Below are 20,796 nucleotides of genomic sequence, written 5' to 3'. Positions count from 1 at the left end.
TACTCTATGAATAGCCATGTGCTGGTTATAAAAAGCGGTAACTCATGACCTGAAATATCTTCCACATTTTTAGCCGCAGACAATTCAGCAAACATCTTGATTATTTGGCTGCTAAGTCATTTAATGATCCTGGCACAGTGTTGTTTGATAGAAACATTGTTTTCTATATAAAGATCTCGTACACGTTGAGCTTTTCTTGGGTTCTGGAATGTTAACATTATCTGGGTCATTGTTTATTTCTCTTTTCCATTAAACAAGATTTATTCAACATCTCATCATGCAGAATCTGTAAGTCTGAGAGATCTTTACTATCCCCATCACCAGCACGCATACACAAGCACGCACAAACACATAAAATACATGATATTGCATATTACTCACCCCCAACCTGTGATCCTTTTCAGTACATCCTAATTTTCTTCATTGTCCTTTTTTGTTCCCACCTCCTACCACCTTCCTCAAGAGGACAAACGTCCCCCCCAACCCCACACCACCGGATGAGCACAAAGCATGTCCTTATATGTCCACATCCCTCAGATTCAGCAGGAGGGGGCAGTTTATTAATCCACAGTCATTGTTTGCAGCCATCATATGTATATTAGTGCTGTTTTGACAAAAAATCTAGCATGAATGGTTTCTAAAATAATCGTTTGAATGTTCGCAAACCTTTTTCTTGTTTGCAAATGTTCCATTTTTATATTCTATTTAACTTTGAACAACAACAATTTTCCACATTCCTTAATTCATGCTTTAAAAAACAATTATCAGCATTATCCCAGCACTTCTCAGACCCACAGAATAGAGTCATTTTTGCCGTCAGGTCACACTGCAGAGGGATGCAGCACTAAGGGTCCGATCTGAATAACGGAGCTGCTGCCAGTCTGACAGACTGTATGATTTCCGTTAATTGGCCGAGCTCGTTTAGTAATGGTCTCACTTTTCCCTGCCGCCCACTCTCTTCCGTTGCTCGCACAATGCCTGGAAGTCGCCTAGACCCACATCTCCCTCTCTGTGTTTTTTCTTCTGTTTATTTTTCTCTTTCTCTTTTTTCCCTCGCACCAAAGAAACAATTGATTAAGCCGGCATCAAAACAAATAGGAGCACAAGGACACACACACGCACTCAACACCCCAGTCCAAAAGATGCTTCCGACTCACATTAACGTACACAGTGCACGTTTGACCACAAACAAAGGATGCATTTTTATAATTGCATAATGACTTCTTAAAGCTTAATGTTTATTTGCTGTTCTGTGACGGCTATTAACGATTATTTGTTATTAAACAATAATTAAGTTTTTTTCTATTTCATTTTAATTATATGTGGATAACGTTTGATTGAATTGGAGTGGTTAAAATTCACATTCATGTTTAGATATGCAGATAACAATAACGTGTATTTAGGCTTTTGTTAACCAAATCTTCTAAATAATTTGAGTGTTAACTCCAGTTATGACAAGGAAACTGTACTTCATAAACGGAATATTACATTACATCACCTGATACCGTAAAACGCAATGCAAAGTTTCTTGTTTTGGGAAATTATGGCATTGTATTATAGACTCAATACAATACAATCACTGGAATGATTTTGGAGTGTTTTTTGGAGTGATTTGGAGTGTTTTCCCTGCAAACCCTCCTTGTGAACCACGAGAGATGAAGATGAGGTAACTTTCGGCTTGTTTTTAAGTTATTGGAGACCTACAAGGGCCCCCATATCCCCTGTCTCATTCTCCGGCCTGCTTTATTGACGGATGTCCTGCGCAGGCGTTTCATCCCTGTCTTTGGCTGTGTTGTGTGTTCATAATTGTGTGTGTCTCACAGGAAGCCTTAGGAGGGGGCAGGCTGTGGAGCGGAGGGGGCGTTCCATAGTTCCTGCACATCTGCAAGCTGCATTTCTGTAGGTGTTGCTCTGTTTTTTTCGATCTGGTGAGAGGGGTATCACCCATATCACTTTTTTTAAACTCTCCAATTTCCTTCCTCTCATTGCCCATAACAAGCTTCCAGAAGTACACACACTCATGTGACAGGAAGCCAGTTTCCGGCAACCCCTGACAGAGGCAGCCAGGTGGGTGAGGCCTAATTTGGTCGTACCTGCTGACCTGGCTGCATTTGACCAGTTGCTTATCTTTAGTCTGAACTAAGGCCGTGCCCTTTGCCTTTTCTCTGCAATCTGTTTCCGTGCAAACTGGTTCAATCTGTCTATTTTACAATGATTGGAAGTCTCTAGATTCATTTGAGTTGGCCTACTTTAATTACTTATGTGTGGTCAATGAAGTGTAGTAGACTGAGGCAAGTAAGAAACGGAAATATTGTAGACTTATTCAGACACTCAATAGTAGTGATTGCTAAGGCGTTTTTGTTCAAACTTTGGGTAATGTATTTCAACCAACCTCTAATCCTGAATATTAAAATTTGCAAAATATTTTTCTTGCAACCAACCCATCAGAGTCACAGTGTCTGTACGGTCAGTTTGTGTTTTGAACGTGTTATGTGTGAATCACTTTTAATAGCAGTCAGATTTACAACTCTTACAGGTGGACAATACAACAGGTAAAAATGATCTTCTATGCTTACATAAAGAGATACCTTCAAATAGAAAATTCTGTGATTAAACCTGTTTGACTTTCTTTCTTCTGCAGAACACAAAAGATATTTGGATTTTTTTTTACACAAAACCATTGGTTCCCATTGACTTGCATTAGTTTTGTATCTATACAATAGAAGACGATGTGTTCCAATGGTTTTTGGTTACCAACATTTTTCTGCAGAAGAAATAGGACACAGGTTAAAATGAGTATATACTCACAGAGTGACTTTGAAGGACAACTTATCCTTAGGAGTGACCCAACTAGGGAACAAAACATCACATATACCTTGGCTTTTTATAATTTAAAATTTTAACCCAACATTATTGTTAGGAGGCCTACACCTATGGCAGGACACACCTGTATAGCAACCTTGGGATAAATGTGTAGGAAAGAAAACCAAACCTCCAATCTTACAATCACCAATTTAAATCTTTAACCAACAGGTTACTTTATTCCATAATAAAGCTGTTCTAATATTGTTTACTTAGTCAAGGTTTGATTTTAATATACAAAAGCATTTTGGGTCATTATAGTATTCTAATCTTATCTAATCTTATATATATTTAGTTACAGGTTATACTCATCAAAAGATTTGTATGGCAGCTCAATACAAAGCATTTCAGATACATTTTGATGTATTTGTACAAACTTCCTTTCAGAAAATTTCCCCGGTCCTGGACTTATGCTGGGTCAAGCAAGTTTGCTTTGCTTAGTTGAACTCCTGGATAGTGTTGACAGGACTTCTGACAATCCACATAAGCCCACGCAGGCCAACATGCAGCTACACATCAAGTATGCACTCCAACACGCAATCCTACATTCCCTGAATTCCTCTTATCCACACAAAGATACAAGAGTACACACAAAACACGCATAAAGCACACAACCCAATTTCCTGTCATCAATGAAGAAAGATTGAACACAAAGGGCTTTAATACACGACTATAAATACAGAAACACAGGGGCCTGCAACCCTTTCCCGCTGAGTTCCACTGCGTGGGCACTATAGGGGGATTTTAGTAGGTTTTTTACACTGATCAGAGACTATTCTTTCTCATCCATTCTTCCGACTTCAATCATTACATGAAACACCAGAAAACTGACCCTAGATCAGTGTAAAAAGACAGCTTCTACTAACACAGGAAATAAACACCCGGCTGAATGGGACTTCCTGCACAGTTATAAAGGATACGCTGTCTTAGGTCAGACTGGTCAGTTTTTCAGAGACGCGGGTAAGTGAGAAAGGCTGGACCTAGTAAGATCAGAAGAACGGGCGAGCTGTAAGGACAGAGTGGCGCGTGTTCTCGTCCCTGCTGGTCGGGGTGAGTTATTTCTTAAATCTGGTGAGGTATACAAATCAATATTTGTTATTAGGTCAGGAAATATGCTTTATCTTTTATCATTTTACCAAAACCACATGCAAGATGTGTATACATTAATGCATATTTCTTCAGTTTTATACATTTTTAGAGTAGATCAAAAAGAGATGTTAATAACTTTGTGTAATAACTTTATTCTGTCATATTAGGTTGCATGTTACGTTTTTAAAACACTTAGGATATTTAAGTAAACTTAATTATTATTACTTTTAATAAACATTTTACGTAGCTAATGCATGTCGGTTACAAATAGTTTCTCTCTTTTGATGACAGGTACGAGTAGGGAGCTGGTCTCCCCAAACAGATGCTTCTGAGTCTTATTTTGTCACTTAAACCACTACAGACAGGTAAACAAGCTTTCCAGATATACTGTCTAATGTCTATAGATCTACCATACACCCCTCTATTCTGAATATTCTATATTGCACAAACATCTGTAGGTAACATAACTAAAATGATGAATCTGATCTGTGCATCCTTTATTTATTAGTGAAATAAATGCAGATGGAGGAAAAACATCAAAAGCCCCCAGGGCATGCTGCAGACACCAATGTGATGAAGATGGAGGGCTACATTAAAGAGTTCACACGCCACTCCAATGATGTATTGTTGAACCTAAATGAATTGCGACTTCGGGATATTCTGACCGATGCCACACTGCAAGTGGGCACCACCAAGCTGCGCGCCCACTGCGCCGTGCTCATCGCATGCAGGTTGGTCAAGAGGGAGTGTCATTCACTTTTTCACCCCAAACCACATCTCTTATTCTTCCCTGACTCCATCCATTTTCCTGTTTGTGTTAAGACTTCTTTGTTCAAAGACAGTTATCCACTAATGCGTCAACAACACCCCTTATTTTAGTTTTATAAACCCACATGGTACACATGAATGTTGTGTGACATCCAATTTTTGCATCTCATTTTCGTCTTTACGTCTGTCAGATTTTGATTCCCCCACCTTGTTTAAGTTTTTTTTTATTTATCTTTTTAGAACTCAAAATCCCCAAAAGCATGGTGTTAGAAATGTCAATTTCATGGGTTGCATGTCTTCATCTTCTTCCCCAGTGGATTCTTCTACACAATCTTCACTCGCCGAGTAAATGGTGCTTGTGGTGAGCGAGGTCTCTCTCTTACCCTTCATGAGGGGCTGGACGCGGGTAGCGTGTCCCTGCTGCTGGACTTCATGTACACCTCCCGCCTCCCTCTGACACACGGTACTGTCTCTGGAGTGCTCGCCGCTGCCACCTACCTGCAGATGGAGCATGTTGCAGACACCTGTCGAACATTTATTCAGCACAGGTAAGACTGAAGATCAAGGAAGAAATGGTAGCAAAAATGGTATATTGCAAATTGCTGACAGTCTGTGTGTTTGTTTCTTTGCAGTCAGAGATTTTCTGTGAGTCCCTCTTTAATTGAACCAACCTCTAGAGCGCCCCTCGGTGGCAGGTCACCCCCTGCTCATCCCACCATCTTCTCCTCCCCCTCCAGGCCTACAGCAGACGCAGAAGATCCCATACCAGACCGAGCCAGGTAAATAGAGACGGATGAAAGCTTAAAAGTTTTATGAGTTTTTGTGTGCATTTTACCTGAATTAAATATCTTAGAATCCCATAAAGATCAGTTTATTGCTGTATTTTGCAGGGTGCCCGAAGAAAGCACCTCATTGGATTTGGGAACTTCGATCCCCATGTCTCTGAAATCAACTTCCCCCAACCTGTTCCCAGACAGTCCATCTCATTCCACTGGTCATCCCAACTCACCTGCTGAATCCAGCAACTGCAATCTGTCTCCCCAACTTAAGGTGTGCATCATATGACCATATTTGAGTCCTGAATCATTTGAAAAGTATATTTTATATGTAATTGTGAAACTTTATCCTACAGAAGCGAACTGATTCTAAGTCCACTCCTGATCCAAAAGCCTGTAACTGGAAGAAGTATAAGTATATTGTCCTCAACCCTCTGTGTGCCACACCTATAAAGGAGGAAGGGCCTGAAGAGGATCGTCAAGGACAAAGCCAATCATCTTTTGGGGGTGAAGAGATGGAAATCTCATCCAAGACGACCAATGATGTCTGGACGGGGGAGGATCATGGGATGAATAATAGGTGTGTGTGCGCATGTTTACAACACACATTTTAGTTTTATGTTTGCACTTTTGATTAAAATACAGATGATTGGTAAACCGTGCATAGTGTATAATAGCAGTTATCCTGGTTAGTTAAAAAGGCAATGCATATTTTTTTTATCTCAAGGAAATGCCCATCTTATCCATATACTGCACAGCCAAAAGTATTATTTACTCCCCATCATGCTGTTGAAGGCAATTTGCAACCCCGCACTCTTTCAGTCACGGAAGACAAAGGTCAGTGAAGCATCTTACATTTATTATGAATACTGTAGATGTGTTTTTGAAAATCCACAGACATAAAGGTTCCCACTCTTTTTTGTTTGTTTGTAGGTCTCTGTAGTCCCTTTATCTGCACCCCAGTATTGGAAATAGCCAATCATCGTATCAATCAAAGTCATTTGCTGGACCAACATCCACTCAAATTCAAGAACTTTGCTACACCGCTCTCTTACTCCGGAAATCAAGGCAGCACAAAACAGTCATGTACAGGTAAGGTTGTCTTTCATGCCTCAGTGGATATTGTTGGATAAGCAACACAAGCCACCCTTAACCTAGTGGTTCTGACCTCTTTAGTTTAGTTTAGTCACTTTATTGTCCACAAGTGTAAATGTGTCTTTGGCTTCATCGCACAAATACATTCAAGTCATCACACAAAACACATACAATATTTAATGTCTTTCTATAGGAGACAAGCCGTACTGCTGCAATGTGTGTGGGGCACAATTTAACCGACCTGCTAATCTAAAGACTCACTCCCGCATCCACTCTGGTGAGAAGCCATACCGTTGTGACACATGTGGAGCCAGATTTGTCCAGGTACAGCTGCACAACATTACAAATACTATTTCCTGTAATGTAAAATAAATCCATCCAATACGTCACAATCACAAGTTGACTTAAAAATACAATGTTTGCTTTGACGTCGCACATTGTAATTCTGTGGCTGTGTGTTGTAGGTAGCTCACCTGCGTGCCCACGTCCTGATCCATACTGGGGAAAAGCCATATCCATGTAACACCTGTGGAACACGTTTCCGTCACCTTCAGACGCTGAAGAGCCACCTGCGTATTCACACTGGAGAGAAACCTTACAGCGTGGGTTATAATCTTACACTCTATATCACTACAACACACACCAATAGTCATCTGTCAATGTTTTGGATTCCGAAAAACGTGCATTAATATACTGTGTGCTCAATGTACAGTTGAGATGTTTAAAATCTCCCTTTCCGCATTCTAAAATCTCTCTTTTTCACAGTGTGAGAAATGTCTCCTGCACTTCCGTCATAAGAGCCAGTTGAGGCTTCACCTGAGGCAGAAACATGGTGCGATTACCAACACCAAGGTCCGTTACAAGGTTCTGGCTGACCCATACCATCACGGATCCGCCTTAATACAATCATGCTAAGGGAATCAAAATGTGCTAAAAGGCCAAAAAATAAACCAAACACACAGTATAAGATGATGCTTGATGAAAGTATCATAAAATATTTAAATCATTTTAAAGAGGTGGAGTACTGCATTCAAGGAGAGCATTATAATAAATATACTAAGGAACACACAAGTCCCCCGAGAATGTGGTACCCCTGCACTAGATGTGCTGACTTTAACATTGTTAAAATTTTATTTATTTAGCTTAGCTGAAATTCTAACACTGAAAAGGCTTCAGCAAATATTAAGTATCGGGTTGAAGAGACCAGCTAGTTGTAGTATTTGTGCTTTTAATGTGTTAAAGATGGTTTGCGGGAGAGTGTGAAGAAATCTAGGAGTTCGAACAGGAGATATGAGAGCTAAATCAAGGATGAAATGATTGGATCTGAAATTCTACATATGAATGATTATGAAAGAAAGATGAATAAGGCAAGCGTACAGAAGGAATTAAGCATGTTCAGAAGAGATAACAAATATTTTGATACTGTCACTGTAATATCTATTTATTATCATATTTTATATTTTATTTGTCCAGAGAATGTGTTTGTTTTGTTTATTAATCTGTTTTGGCATTTTTACTATAGAACATAACAAAACAATGAAAGTGGGGCATGGCATGTTAAATATAACCTCTAAGTTGCTTATTTACTAGCAGTTATTCAGTGTCTTAATGTAGTCATTTGAATGGCCTGGAGCCTGTTTGCTTTTAAGGAGCAAGAAGATAATAATGTTGTTGTTTAAGAGGCCACGTTGTAATGTTTGTTGTGTATACTAGTTAATAGTCCAAGCAGGTTGAGGACTCACTAACCAATCAAAGATACATGTAAAGAGTGAAGATGAGGATAATAATATGGACAATGTTTTGTTACACTCTTTTGCTGGACAAAGACCAATTTTATATAAATTAAAGATAAATGAATTGTCTTGGTTGGCTATACAGAATCATTATTGTGTGTGTGTGTGTGTTTTCCTTATATCGTTGCTATCGAGGGAGTTGTGATGATTTAACTGTACATAAAAATTAAACTGCACATTACAATTTAAATCAAATTCAATGACTTTCTGATACTTAGAACCCAGAAGAACAAAGAGTTTACCTCTTAGCCCTTCCTTCCTTAGATTAGTTCACAAGTTAGACCCCAGGTCTCACAACAGAGAGTCTTACTTCTATGGGTGGTGCTGAATTAGAAACAATGGAGCTACTGCCACCTGTTTCCGGCAATAGACACACACAGGGCACACACACAACCTGTTCATCAATATTACTTTCCTTAAAGGCGGAATAAATTGCTCTAGTGTGTATTATGTAGCTATGCTCAAACTTTAAAACTGCTCTCTAAACAATGTAAACAGGATTATTTGTTATTTCCAAAGAACAGATCTACTCCCTTTTCCGTCACACCCCACGCTGCAACTTGGCAATTCCACTATCACTCCCTCCGAATCAGCCAGGAACCTCGGAGTCATATTTGATGAACAGCTGGCCTTCAATGATCAGATTGCAAAGACAACACGATCCTGTTGATATGCCTTATTCAACATACGAAAGGTTAGACCCCATCTCACTGAGCATGCAGCACAAGTTCTTGTCCCTGGTCATCTCAAGGTAGGACTACTGCAATGCTCTCCTTGCTGGTCTTCCTGCAAAGGCTATCAAAACACCCCAGGAGGTTCAAAACGCAGCAGCACCCCTTGTCTTCCAACAGCTCAGAAGGGCTCATGTGACACCCCTTTTCATCTCTCTCCACTGGCTACCGGTTGAAGCCCGTATCAGATTCAAGTCACTGATCCTTGCCTACAGGACTATCACTGGATCTGCACCTTACTTCTCATAAGGGCAGTACATCGCTTTCTCTTTGTCCTTCACAACTCCTTCCTGGTGGAACATCCTTCATAACGCGGTCCGGTCAACCACATCTCTCACAACCTTCAAAAAACTACTTAAAACTCATCTCTTCTGTGAATACTTGACTGACAAATGAAAAGCACACTAACTCTCTCTCTTCTCTCAACAGGTAGTGGTCTAGCTTTTGTTGAAACTAGTAACTTTGTATTAGCACCTATCTTACTATTATTTATGACATATCGCTCATTGCTCATTGCTCAAAGTCGCTTTGGATAAAAGCGTCTGCTAAAGGACTAAATGTAATGTAAACGTTCACAACACGTTGCCAGAGGGCTTTATTACAAACAAACAACAAGGTGTGTTTATCTCCTTTGCCTAGTTAAATGTTTTTCAGCATGCTGTAGCTGACCTTGTCTTTTAAACTAAATATGCACGTTTAGTTTATAAATGATCAGACGTGATCAAAGTACTGAAAGACCACAGGTCAGTTTAGACTGCTCGTGCACGCGCTGACGGGGGCGGGGCTTCGTTCAAACCAGCACGTGCGAGTGATAGATTAGCCGCTCGTGCGGTGTCACAAGCATGTGACTGTCAAACAGTGTGACAGCGTTTAGTTTACCGAACAATAATGGACGCACGCTTTTATAAAGAAGGGGTTTTCTTTTATTTATTATAAAGAAACATGACTCGGCAGGAAAAAGGGTGATATCGGGTTATGGGTAAGTCTTCGGGTATTTTTACTCGAAACATCTGTATTGTGTAATATTGTATACATATTTTCATATATATTTTACCGTCAGTGAACGCATTTTGTTTAAGCTCGTTGAAAACAACTGCTGAGCGGGAATGCACTTCTGCTAATGCTTGTGTCACAGAGACGAGCACGGTGAAATGATAAAACATAACGTGACATTTAGACACGGACAGTACACACTATGCGAAATCAGTGAATGCTTGAATCCACCATTTATTGTTACTGTATTGTGTCAATGGTGACAACCGTAGTATTCATTCATTTTGTCCTTGCCACACATGCGCTGTATTAGGCTGCATAGCCATATGAGTAGCTTGGCAAATTAAAGGGATACTTCCCTCAAAAAGGAAAATTCTGACATCATTTACTCACCTTCGAGTTGGTCAAAATCTGTTTAAATTTCTTTGTTCTGATGAACACGATATGTGGAAGAATGCAGAAAACCAAACAGATCTCAACGCCCATCAACTCCCATACTTTGTACATTTTTTGTTCTGTTGAACACAAAAGAAGACATTTTGAAGAATGTGGGACAGCACACAGGTCTGGGGCACTTTTGACTACCAATGATTTTTTATGGTTGTTACATTTAGACACGGACATGATGACATAATTAATATAATATAATATTTGGGTGAAGTATCCCTTTAATTCTCTATTCATGACGGGTTGGTATCATTCACACATTTTCAAGCCATTTGATGTCTTGGAAATTGTTGTTCATTGTGGCAAAAACAAACAAACAGTAGGAAACAGATAAAAACTAAAAACGTGAGACGTTTGTCCCTTTATGCGCTCCGTTGTCCGGTGTACAATGTTTTCAAATGATTATTTGAAAGTTAGCAGCCTTCCCTGTAGCCTATATTCAATTCCAACTATTTTGTTGTTTTATTCTGAATAAAACTCATATAAGTCTCCTGCGTAATTTTTTGAAGGCCAAGAACAGCGAATTCAGTGTTCATTTAGACCACCGAAAACAAAATACATTTCCAACAATTACAAAAAAAAAACTACCCAAATACTACGTTTATCGGATCAAGCACTAGCTGTAAAGTGTATGTACTTCATCTACCTGTCAACGAGACACTGTACTTTACGATCCATACCCGATCCCACTTTCGTAATTACAGTGCGACTGTTTGGAAGAGAACCTCGCAGCACAATGTAGTTCATCCGAATGTTACGCTTGTGGCTTGTTTTTCTAGATTTTTGAGTGATGATACCCAACGCTTTCACATGCGTAGAATATTGGTCCGTGTTGTTTCAATAACTGATGTGTGCTTCTTGTTCTCGTCGACACTTGTCTGTCGCATAAATGACATCACGCATTATGTTCCGCACTCCGGCGTGTTTTGCCGTCACACTGCCCCCTTTGCAAATCAAACCGTGCTCCAGCCCACCTCTTCCAACCAGGCTAGGGCAAAGTGAGGCATAAGTGAACCGCGCCTGAGCTTGGTTGCGAGCACTCACACTCAATCGAACCAGGCTATAGGGGTCAATCGCGCCCAGGCGAGTTTCAATTGGGACTGAGAGGGCCTCAGTCACCATTTCCCCCCCACCTGCGACGCCACTGCTTGTTAGGTCAGAAGCATAACCTATATTGGTGTTAATGTTTGGTAATTCTAAGAAGTACAGTTCTTCAAAAACATATAACATGAACTGGCAGTAGGTCAGACTGTTATGACCGTTCAAAGTCCATCTAAAAAATTAATATGATCAACTTATTTCACGGACAGATATAGGTTATGCAACTGCAGTTTATTTGCTAGAGGGAACTAGCATCTGTTACGGGGGTAATAATAACTGATAAGATCCACATGGAGAAACTCTGCAGAAAGCTCTGCCTTGGACTGTTTAGGACATATTTATTACATATTACATATACATTTTTAAATTAAGTTTTCTGCATCTAATAAGAACATGGGACTGAACCATGTTAAATGATGCTCATTCCCACAGATTTTACCCGAAAATAAATGCCGACAATGTGCAAAAAAGGCAGCAAATGATATCTGGTCTGCTGATAACTTACTGCTTATAGTAACAAATCACTTAGTTTAGTCAAAGACCAAACTACAGTGTCGCGGGCAAAGATCAGCAGCAAGAGTCTGATTTTATTCACCATCCCAGGAGAGTGAAGTGCTGACTGACAAAGATGATGGCGGAGGCTTTTCTGGCAAAGAACATGTTGTAGAATATGCAAGCAGTGTTGACTATACTGTTCAGCCGGTTAAGGTTTAATTTTCTTTTTGTTCTAATTTTCCAAGGCCGTAACTTTGCCATTTATTCAATATTCAAAAGTTTTTTGTTTCGTATTTCTTTCTTATTCGTTTCGTATTTATTTTAATTAACATAAACGTTTTTCAGTTCGCATTCCCTTCTTATTCAATTATTTGTTGCACAATGTGTGCCGTACTTACTCGTTTTGTTAATATAGCCAATTTATCTAACGTAAATATTTTTTATTTTTGTTTCTTATTTATTTTTTGCTTGACGTGTGCTGTGATTATTCGTTTTGTACGTTCTGTGTTTAATAAAAGCACTTGTCATTGTACTTTTTGATAGTTTTGAGTGTTTTTTTATTAAGAAAAATATTGAACCCAACACTTAACTCAAGCAATTTCCGTTCCCGAACTGCCGCTATTTTAAAACTGAACGGAAAATGCAATTGCTTCTATAATTCATTGGATTATTTTTAGCCAGATTCCAGTTGGGATGTCAATTCTGATATTCTTTCTGATGGAGGAAAAGGGTCTTCGTGCCTTGTCTCTCAGGTCATTCACAGCCTTGTTTAGGTTTTTTTATGTTTATTCCAAGCTTTGTGTAGTTCTGGTTGTGTTCTAGGGGCATATTGTTTAGTTTAGAATTGTGATATTGGTTTTGGCGACTGGGCCTTTTTTGGAAATCATGATTTTAGTCTTTTTAAGGTTAACTGATAGGGCCGATGTTTGACAGGTAGTGTGCAGGGTGTCATGATCTTGCTGTAGACCCTCTTTTGTGGGTGACAGCAGCACCAGATCATCTGCAAATCGAAGGCATTTCACCTCAGTGTCTAGTAAGGTGGGACTGGGTGCTGGGGACTGTTTTAATTCTGTTCTAATTCATTTTGTATATGTTAAATAGTGTAGGACTTCAGCCCTGTCTCACTCCACGACTCTGGAAGGGAACGTCTGTGTGCTTGTTGCAAATGTGTTATTCGTGTACATTGATCTGATGATGTCGTAGGTTTTTCCTCCGATGCCGTAATGAATCAACTGAAGAAAAAGCCCCTCATGCCAGATCTAGTAAAAAGCTTTTCTAAAGGATGAGAAGAGCTTTCTTTTATTTTGGTTGGTTTTGTCAGTTAAAGTACGAAGAGTGTATATATGATCTGATGTGCGGTATTTTGGTAGGAAACAGAAGTTTCTGTTGTTTAGATAGTGGAGAAGTCTGCTGTTAAGAATGTTACATGACAGTTAATAGGTTCCTGTTTACACATATTCCACGGTAATTAATAGGGTCCAATTTCCGCTTTAATGGATTGGGGTAATGAGACCTTGGTTCTAGATCTTGGGAAATATACCTGTATTAAGGATGATATTACACTGTTTAAGAATTGCTCTGTGTATATAATCATCTCATTTAGGATGCCATTGATACCACTTGCTTTTTGGGATTTAAGTATATTATATCTTATATTATCGCATAGTTGAGCTAGTGTAATTGGTGAATCTTAAGGGTTTTGGGAAATCTTGGAAGACTCTAGAGCGCATAGTTTGTTGTATAGGGTAGTTTGTTCATGGTTCTTGTTTATATTACTGAAGAGGTTTGAGAAGTGGTTTACCCATACGTCTCTGTTCTGTAGGGTAATTCTTCACGGTGAGATTTATTAAGTGCATTCCAATGTTCCCAGAAGCGGCTTGTTTCTACAGATTGATCAATTCCTCTTAATTGATTTTGTGTATCTTGTTTCTTTTTCTTCCTTAAGTTGTTCTCCTGATATTGTTTAAGTTTTTCATGGTAGAGTTGGCGTGTGTTTTGCATTGTCAGAATATCTGTGTTTCTGATTAGATCGAATTCTTACTTCTTTTCTAAGGTTTTTACACTCATTATCAAACAATTATTCATTTACAGTCGTCTTGTTTGGTTTTGCGTTTGTGGATTTGAAGTTAGATAATGTTGCAAGTTAATCCTGTCTACTGCTAAAGTTACACATTCGTTGTTGTGTGGGAATGGTGTATCTAGGATATTATTTAGTAGCTTTTGAATTTTTGATTGCCGAATTACGCTTTGCTATGTATCTTCACTATTTTGTTTCCATCTGTATGTCTGTTTTAGGGTATGAACTTGTTTTGATGGTTCTGTGTTAGATTTGGATCTGTTAAAGTAGAGCGTAGTTTTACTGTGGTCTGATAATAGGGTTGATGGGCTGACTGTGAGCGCTCTTAGGGAGTTTGGATTTAGATCGGTGATGAAATTTTCTACTGTGCTGTTACCCAGCTTTGAACTATAAGTGTACCTAGCGTATGAAACTCCTCGTAGTCTGCCGTTGACCAAGTACAGACCCAGTGTACGACAAAGATGGAGCTGCTTGATCATATCACATGTCATTTTCGGTGAAATCTTTTCGGCCGTTTCACTTATTCGTTCTTGCTAGTTTTGATTTAAAGTTAGTTGTATATTGCTCTTATCTTTGGAACCTTTTTTAAACAGTTCACACATGCTCTCACTCGGATTTAAGCCTTATTGTTGCAACATCAGAGCTTTGCATTGCGGCTTTGAAATCAAAATGGATTTATTCTTCCTGATTTAAAGTATTCGTCAGGAAAACCTTTACTGTGCGTTCACACCGCCAGTGACAAAGCGAGGCGATGTCATTCATTTCAATGGAGAGCCGATGACTTCCTTTTTCGCTGGCAGTATGAAAGAGCCATTGGAATATTTCTACTCCTTATGATGGTTAACCATGGTTTTACTACAAATAAAATCTTTATCTGTTTCTGTTGTTATGTCTCTTGAACGCAGTGATGGCTACACCCCAAGAGAAACAGGAACAGCAGGAGTCCTCCCCTCAGGTGATGGCTCCTGATGGGGGTTGGGGCTGGGTGGTGGTAGGGGCTCTTTTCGTGGCTTCTGCCCTGGTCTTTGGGCTCATCCGAAGTCTGGGCATCTTTTTCGTAGAGTTTGTGCAGTACTTTGGTGAAAGTGCCCAAGCTGTATCCTGGATAACATCTATTGGGGTGGCAGTACAACAGCTTTTTAGTAAGTTCTAATGTTAGAATTGATTCATTCATGTCTATATCAACATAAAATACATATTTAGTTTGTTTGCTAGAAACCATCACTCTGGTTTTCTCTAAATTATGTGTGCAGGTCCAATAGGCACAGCAGCATGTAATGTGTATGGAGCTCGGCCAGTTGTTATGATTGGAGGATTCCTCTCAGGCCTAGGGTTTATTCTGGCTTCCCAGGCAACAACTCTTTCACATCTTTACCTGACCATGGGACTCATCTCAGGTAAAGAGTGATGCATTTATATGATCTTTCCTTTAGACTGTTTAACTGCAAAATTGAAGTTTTCGTTCTTTTATGTTTATCTTTGTCAGGAATAGGATGGGCTTTGGTCTTCACTCCTATTATTGCATCAGTAATGCAGTATTTTACCACACGACGATCTCTAGCCATGGGCCTGGGCTTTACTGGCATCGGTCTTGCCTCTTTTGCCTTCTCCCCACTTTTTCAGTATCTAGTAGAAGTTTATGCTTGGCGTGGAGCCTTGTTCATCCTGGGAGGCCTAAGCTTTAACATGATTGCCTGCGGGGCTCTCATTCGACCTATAGGGAATCCAAAAGCTGTGGTGGAGGTTTGTGGTTCATTGTTTAGATCTGTGTGAAGGCTGTTGTTTATTTAAGTGTAAATATACCTTATTAAAGTGTTAATATAGTTATATATAATAATAGCATACATTACCTTTATTCGTAAAATACTATGGTGTATGTTTTTTTTTATCTGTACGCTGACATGCTGTTTTGTGCTCTACTTAGGCTAAAAGTTCATCCAACCAAAACAAATGCTCTTCTTTATGCTCCCGAATCTATGAGTGCTTTGAGATCTCCCTGCTTTCACACCGTGGCTTCCTCACTTACACCCTGGCCATCACCTTCTTCAATGCGGGCTACTTTATCCCATATGTTCATCTGGTTGCCCACAGCCGTAACATCGGCTTCAGTGAGTACCAGGCAGCGTTTGTGATCTCTGTCACCGGTGTGTCAGACATAGTGGGCCGTGTTGTATCCGGCTGGGCCTCAGACCTTGGTAAAATGCGGATGCCTCACATGCTGACGGTGTGGACTGGGTTACTGGGTATATTTCTGCTGCTTATTCCACTTGGTGTGACTTACTCTGGACTGTTGGTAGTCAGCCTTGCTTATGGGTTCTGTGCGGGAGCAATGACCCCGCTGGCATTTGCAGTGGTACCAGAGATTGTAGGCATGGACCGGATGCTAGGGGCCCTTGGCCTCCTGCAGCTATTAGAGAGCATCGGAGGGCTGCTGGGAGCTCCATTTTCTGGTAAAATCCACTTACACACAATATAATCACAGTGATATGCTGAAATTTTAACAGATTTGAGGTTATGCAGCGTTTTAACAATTTTGACTTGTATTTTTTCTCCAAGGCTGGCTGAAGGACTATACTGGGTCATATACAGCATCTTTTGTGGTTGCGGGAAGTTTTCTTTTGTTAGGTACATTGATCACATCGACTCTTCCGCATTTTTGGTCTTGTACGCGCCCTTCACCTCCATCACCAAAGTCATCTCAGGATGCATCTGTGGAAGAGGGGCTACTAAAGCAACCTTTGCCGTGTGTTCCTGATAAACAATGTCCCGTGGATGATATACCTTACTCGGATAAAGAGTGGTGTGATGGCCATCTGACGGAACCAGTGCATAAAGAAGAAAAGAACAATTCTGTCTACTACTGATATTTGCCATTAGGTCAAATATGATATTTGGACATGCAGTTGCATTGGAACCAAAAGTAGTTATATACCACATTTTATAAAGGCACAATATGTATAATTGTTGCATTAAAATATTCCAAAAGAATCAAAACGATTGTACAACCATCTCTTTAAATTTTTCTGTAGTGCAGTGGTTGCTCCGCTACCTATAAAGTCTTCTGATGGTGCTTGTCTAAAGACAAATAATGAAAGCAGGTTTGAGGGGGAAGCAGTTAGAAACTTTAAGGGATAGTTCACCCAAAAAGGAACATTCTGTCATCATTTACTCTCACTCAAGTTGTTACAAAACTGTATAGAAATCCATGTTCTGTTGAACACAAAAGAGGATATTTGAAGGAATGTGGATAACTAACGTTCTGGGGCACCATTTGCTACCATGGTAGTTTTGGATTATATGTTTAGAAACATTCTTCCAAAAAACTTAGTTTGCGTTTACCAAAACAACAGGTTTGGAACAACAGAGGGTTAGTAAATACATTTTAGATTTTTGAGTGAACCAGACAAGCCTTTATTGTTTTACAACTTGTAATTCAGCAGATGTTTTTTATTCCACAGTTTTTTCATATATGCATACACCATGTAACTGGCTTTTTGGCTGTTTTAGCCAAACTACAAGAGCAGAAGTTAACATTTAGCTAGATTTGTTCTACTCCACATTTTTTCCCATTTGCTCTTTAACACAGATATTTCTTACCTTGAACAGCTGGTCTGTTGTAAAAGCATGCAAGAATATAACTGGGTTACTGTTTGCAAGGTGTTAATGTAACATCCATTGTGTAATGTGTAATGACCCTTACCAAAGTCCTTTCATTGTAGAGTTGCATCATGTGAGCTGTGTATTTGAAGTCATGCATATTCATTTGAATTAGATATTGTACAACAGAACTCTGTAATGTACATGGTCCTGTTGATCTACCAAAATAACAAACTGAATTTACCACAGAGGTTATGGAGGATACATAGTCAAATCTTGAATACTTGCCAATAGCATTGTTAAGAAGAATCTGTTGACATAAAAGTAAACGTGAGTTTTAATCTCTAAAGACTGAAACATTATCAGGTGCCACCGGCCTCCACTTCTCATGAAAGGTCCTAGTTGCCTTTAGATTAAAAATTGACATTTAGTCATTTAGCGGACGCTTTTATCCAAAGCGACTTACAAAGAGTTCAGGGAGCAATAAGCGATATGTCATACAAAGAGCAATAGTACAATAGGTGCTAATACAAAGTTACTTGTTTCAACAAAAGCTAGACCACCACTTGTGCAGAAAAGAGGGTTAGTGTACTTTATTTATTAAAAAAATTAATAATTCATTTGTCAAGTATTCGCTGAAGAGGTGTGTTTTAAGTAGTTTTTTGAAGGTTGTGAGAGATGTGGCTTACTGGACCGCATTGGGAAGAATCTTCCACCAAGAAGGAGTTGTGAAGGGATTTAATGCCCTTATGAGAAGGCAATACAAGGCGCCGCTCGATTGCTGAACGCAGGGTTCTTGATGGGGTGTAGAAGTGTAGTAGGGTGTGAAAGTATGGCGGCACATATCCAGTGATAGTCCTGTATGCAAACATCAGTGACTTGAATCTGATACGGGCTTCAACCGGTAGCCAGTGGAGAGAGATGAAAAGGGGTGTCACATGAGCCCTTCTGAGCTGTTGGAAGACGAGGGGTGCTGCTGCGTTTTGAACCAGCTGAAGTGGTTTGATAGCCTTTGCAGGAAGACCAGCAAGGAGAGCATTGCAGTAGTCCTACCTTGAGAGGTTGGACAAAATGCACACAATGCTGCCTTTACGCACTGTTTTTACATTCCTTAAATAAAAGGATGGATTAAATAAAAAGGCAGTAGCAATGTTAAGGCCACACAGGGATTCCCATGAAACACATTACTGTTAAACAATTTGTAATAATTCAAAGTCCTGAAAATTGCTATAAATGAAATATGCTGCTATAAATATTGCATAACAGCAATGTTTGATAACATAATCAAATGGTAAATAAACATTGAAACATTTGGCTTTTTGAACTTGTGAGCTTTGGCAGAACAGTGGGCAGGTTAACATCTTGTCAAATTGTCAGAACTGTAAAGGATATGACGTTGCAGGAGTCGATAAGGCACACATGTTATGTTTATTTATATATAGTAGCTATAATGAAATGCAAAATGGAATTTGAACATCAAAACCATAGTTTTCCTCTTTATGAGGGTACCACTTTTACAAGTCTCTTATTTGATGCTTTAATTTTCCAAGAAGCTTACAGTGTGGGTTTCAATCCAATGACACTTTGTATTTGAAGTAGGTAAGATTTGTGTTTAACATTGTTAATAAATGTTATATTTTTCCATCTTTGTGTTTTGACTGTGCTTGTTGGACATCCTGCATGATTGAAGCTCGCATTATAATTCAGTGACATTATTTGTGGTAGTTAACTAGTTGAGCCATGACAATGCCACACAGAACATGTTCTCAAGATCATTTGCTCCATTAATATACAACTGTTGATTGATTCGTGCTTAGATATTGTAGTTTAAAGACATTCAGAATAACAACTATTTCAATGTGAATAGTCAGAGACCTTATATAATTGCAAGACTTCAGGTTTAAATATTACATTTTATACCTAATCTTTATGAATAATGAACATTAACTTGAAAATGCATTTTATTTTTAAGCAAATGTGTCCTGCACATTATGCTCATTACAAATACGCTATAACATGTCAAATTTAAAACATTAATAAGAACCTAAAACACTAAAAAACATGAATCCTTTATGTTTTTACTCAATCTTACTACCCTAAACATCCCCCTTCTGGAAACCTTGAAACATAGCCACATGACACATTGGTTATAAGCATTCTTCCAAAATCTGGAAGTTGAATGTGAGTAAATAGTTTTTATTTCTGGGTGAATTATCCCTTTAAAATAAAATAAATAACAGTGAATAATACAGTTGTGTAACTCACAAAGCATTTAGAAGCCCAAATAAAACAAATGACACTTGTTTTACCATCATAAAATATGTTAGTTTTATTTAATAATGTTAATAATATGTCTTCCATAGACTTCTAGAAATAGATAAAGATTCTATTGCAAATGTAGTGCTGAGTGTGTGCAGAATAACAGTAACAGCGAATCCTCATATTTTTCCTTTTTAATGTGTCCTGTAAATATTGATTCATGCACTGTATTGTGTTGTTCCTCCCAATATTACAAAACACCACACGTGTGCCACTGCCACTTCATTCTGTCTGTAAAAAAGGAAAGGCAGTTTGAATGATTGAGTTGAGTCCAGTATGTTGTTATTAATGTTTAATAATGAATTGTGTCATCTGGAGGTTCTAAAGGCTTTTAGTAAAGTAAACATTTTTAGTCGAATAAATGTCCTCATTATGTTTAATGACATATAGCTATGACTGAGAGTGTAGCCCTTTTACCAATATTTCTCAGACATTTGTTTGTTTTAAAAATACAGATTTTGGTAAATGTCTTTATGCTAATCAACATGATCACGGTGTGGCTATGTATCATACATTTGTTAATTCTATGTTTAAAAACTCAGTCCTATCACAAAAATGTGCCCATCTCCTGTTAAAAAAAACTTTTCAAAATGCTGTATAGGTTCATCTGTTTAATTAAGTTTTTTTAAAGTAAAATGTTTTATCAGATTCAG

General features: G+C 38.8%; 2 protein-coding genes across 3 annotated transcripts; both read left to right on the top strand.

The window, feature by feature from the left end:
* Window positions 1–3,800: 3,800 nt before the first annotated feature.
* Window positions 3,801–8,575, top strand: bcl6b (BCL6B transcription repressor). The gene is made up of 12 exons (XM_079470234.1): window positions 3,801–3,912; window positions 4,243–4,316; window positions 4,460–4,682; window positions 5,034–5,267; window positions 5,352–5,498; window positions 5,610–5,769; window positions 5,852–6,075; window positions 6,223–6,332; window positions 6,429–6,587; window positions 6,784–6,914; window positions 7,055–7,192; window positions 7,356–8,575. The coding sequence occupies exons 3-12, from the start codon at window positions 4,468–4,470 to the stop codon at window positions 7,503–7,505; spliced, it is 1,668 nt and encodes a 555-aa protein (XP_079326360.1). The 5' UTR covers window positions 3,801–3,912; window positions 4,243–4,316; window positions 4,460–4,467; the 3' UTR covers window positions 7,506–8,575.
* Window positions 8,576–9,865: 1,290 nt separating this feature from the next.
* slc16a13 (solute carrier family 16 member 13) lies at window positions 9,866–19,468 on the top strand. Of its 2 annotated transcripts, XM_079470245.1 has the most exons (7): window positions 9,891–10,093; window positions 15,133–15,182; window positions 15,289–15,369; window positions 15,481–15,624; window positions 15,714–15,970; window positions 16,152–16,677; window positions 16,784–17,225. In XM_079470245.1, exons 4-7 carry the CDS (start codon window positions 15,531–15,533, stop codon window positions 17,089–17,091), a joined length of 1,185 nt encoding a protein of 394 aa, XP_079326371.1. In that variant the 5' UTR covers window positions 9,891–10,093; window positions 15,133–15,182; window positions 15,289–15,369; window positions 15,481–15,530; the 3' UTR covers window positions 17,092–17,225. The 2 variants fall into 2 exon arrangements, with proteins under 2 accessions (XP_079326370.1, XP_079326371.1); XM_079470244.1 differs by having other exon boundaries at window positions 9,866–10,093; window positions 15,133–15,369; window positions 16,784–19,468.
* The last annotated feature ends 1,328 nt before the right edge of the window (window positions 19,469–20,796 follow it).

This window comes from Barbatula barbatula (genome assembly GCF_947034865.1).
Source record: "Barbatula barbatula genome assembly, chromosome: 1".
In the NCBI taxonomy this organism is placed as follows: Eukaryota; Metazoa; Chordata; class Actinopteri; order Cypriniformes; family Nemacheilidae; genus Barbatula; species Barbatula barbatula.
The sequence above is the reverse complement of the archived record's forward strand: the minus strand, read 5'-3'. Positions and strand labels throughout refer to the sequence as shown.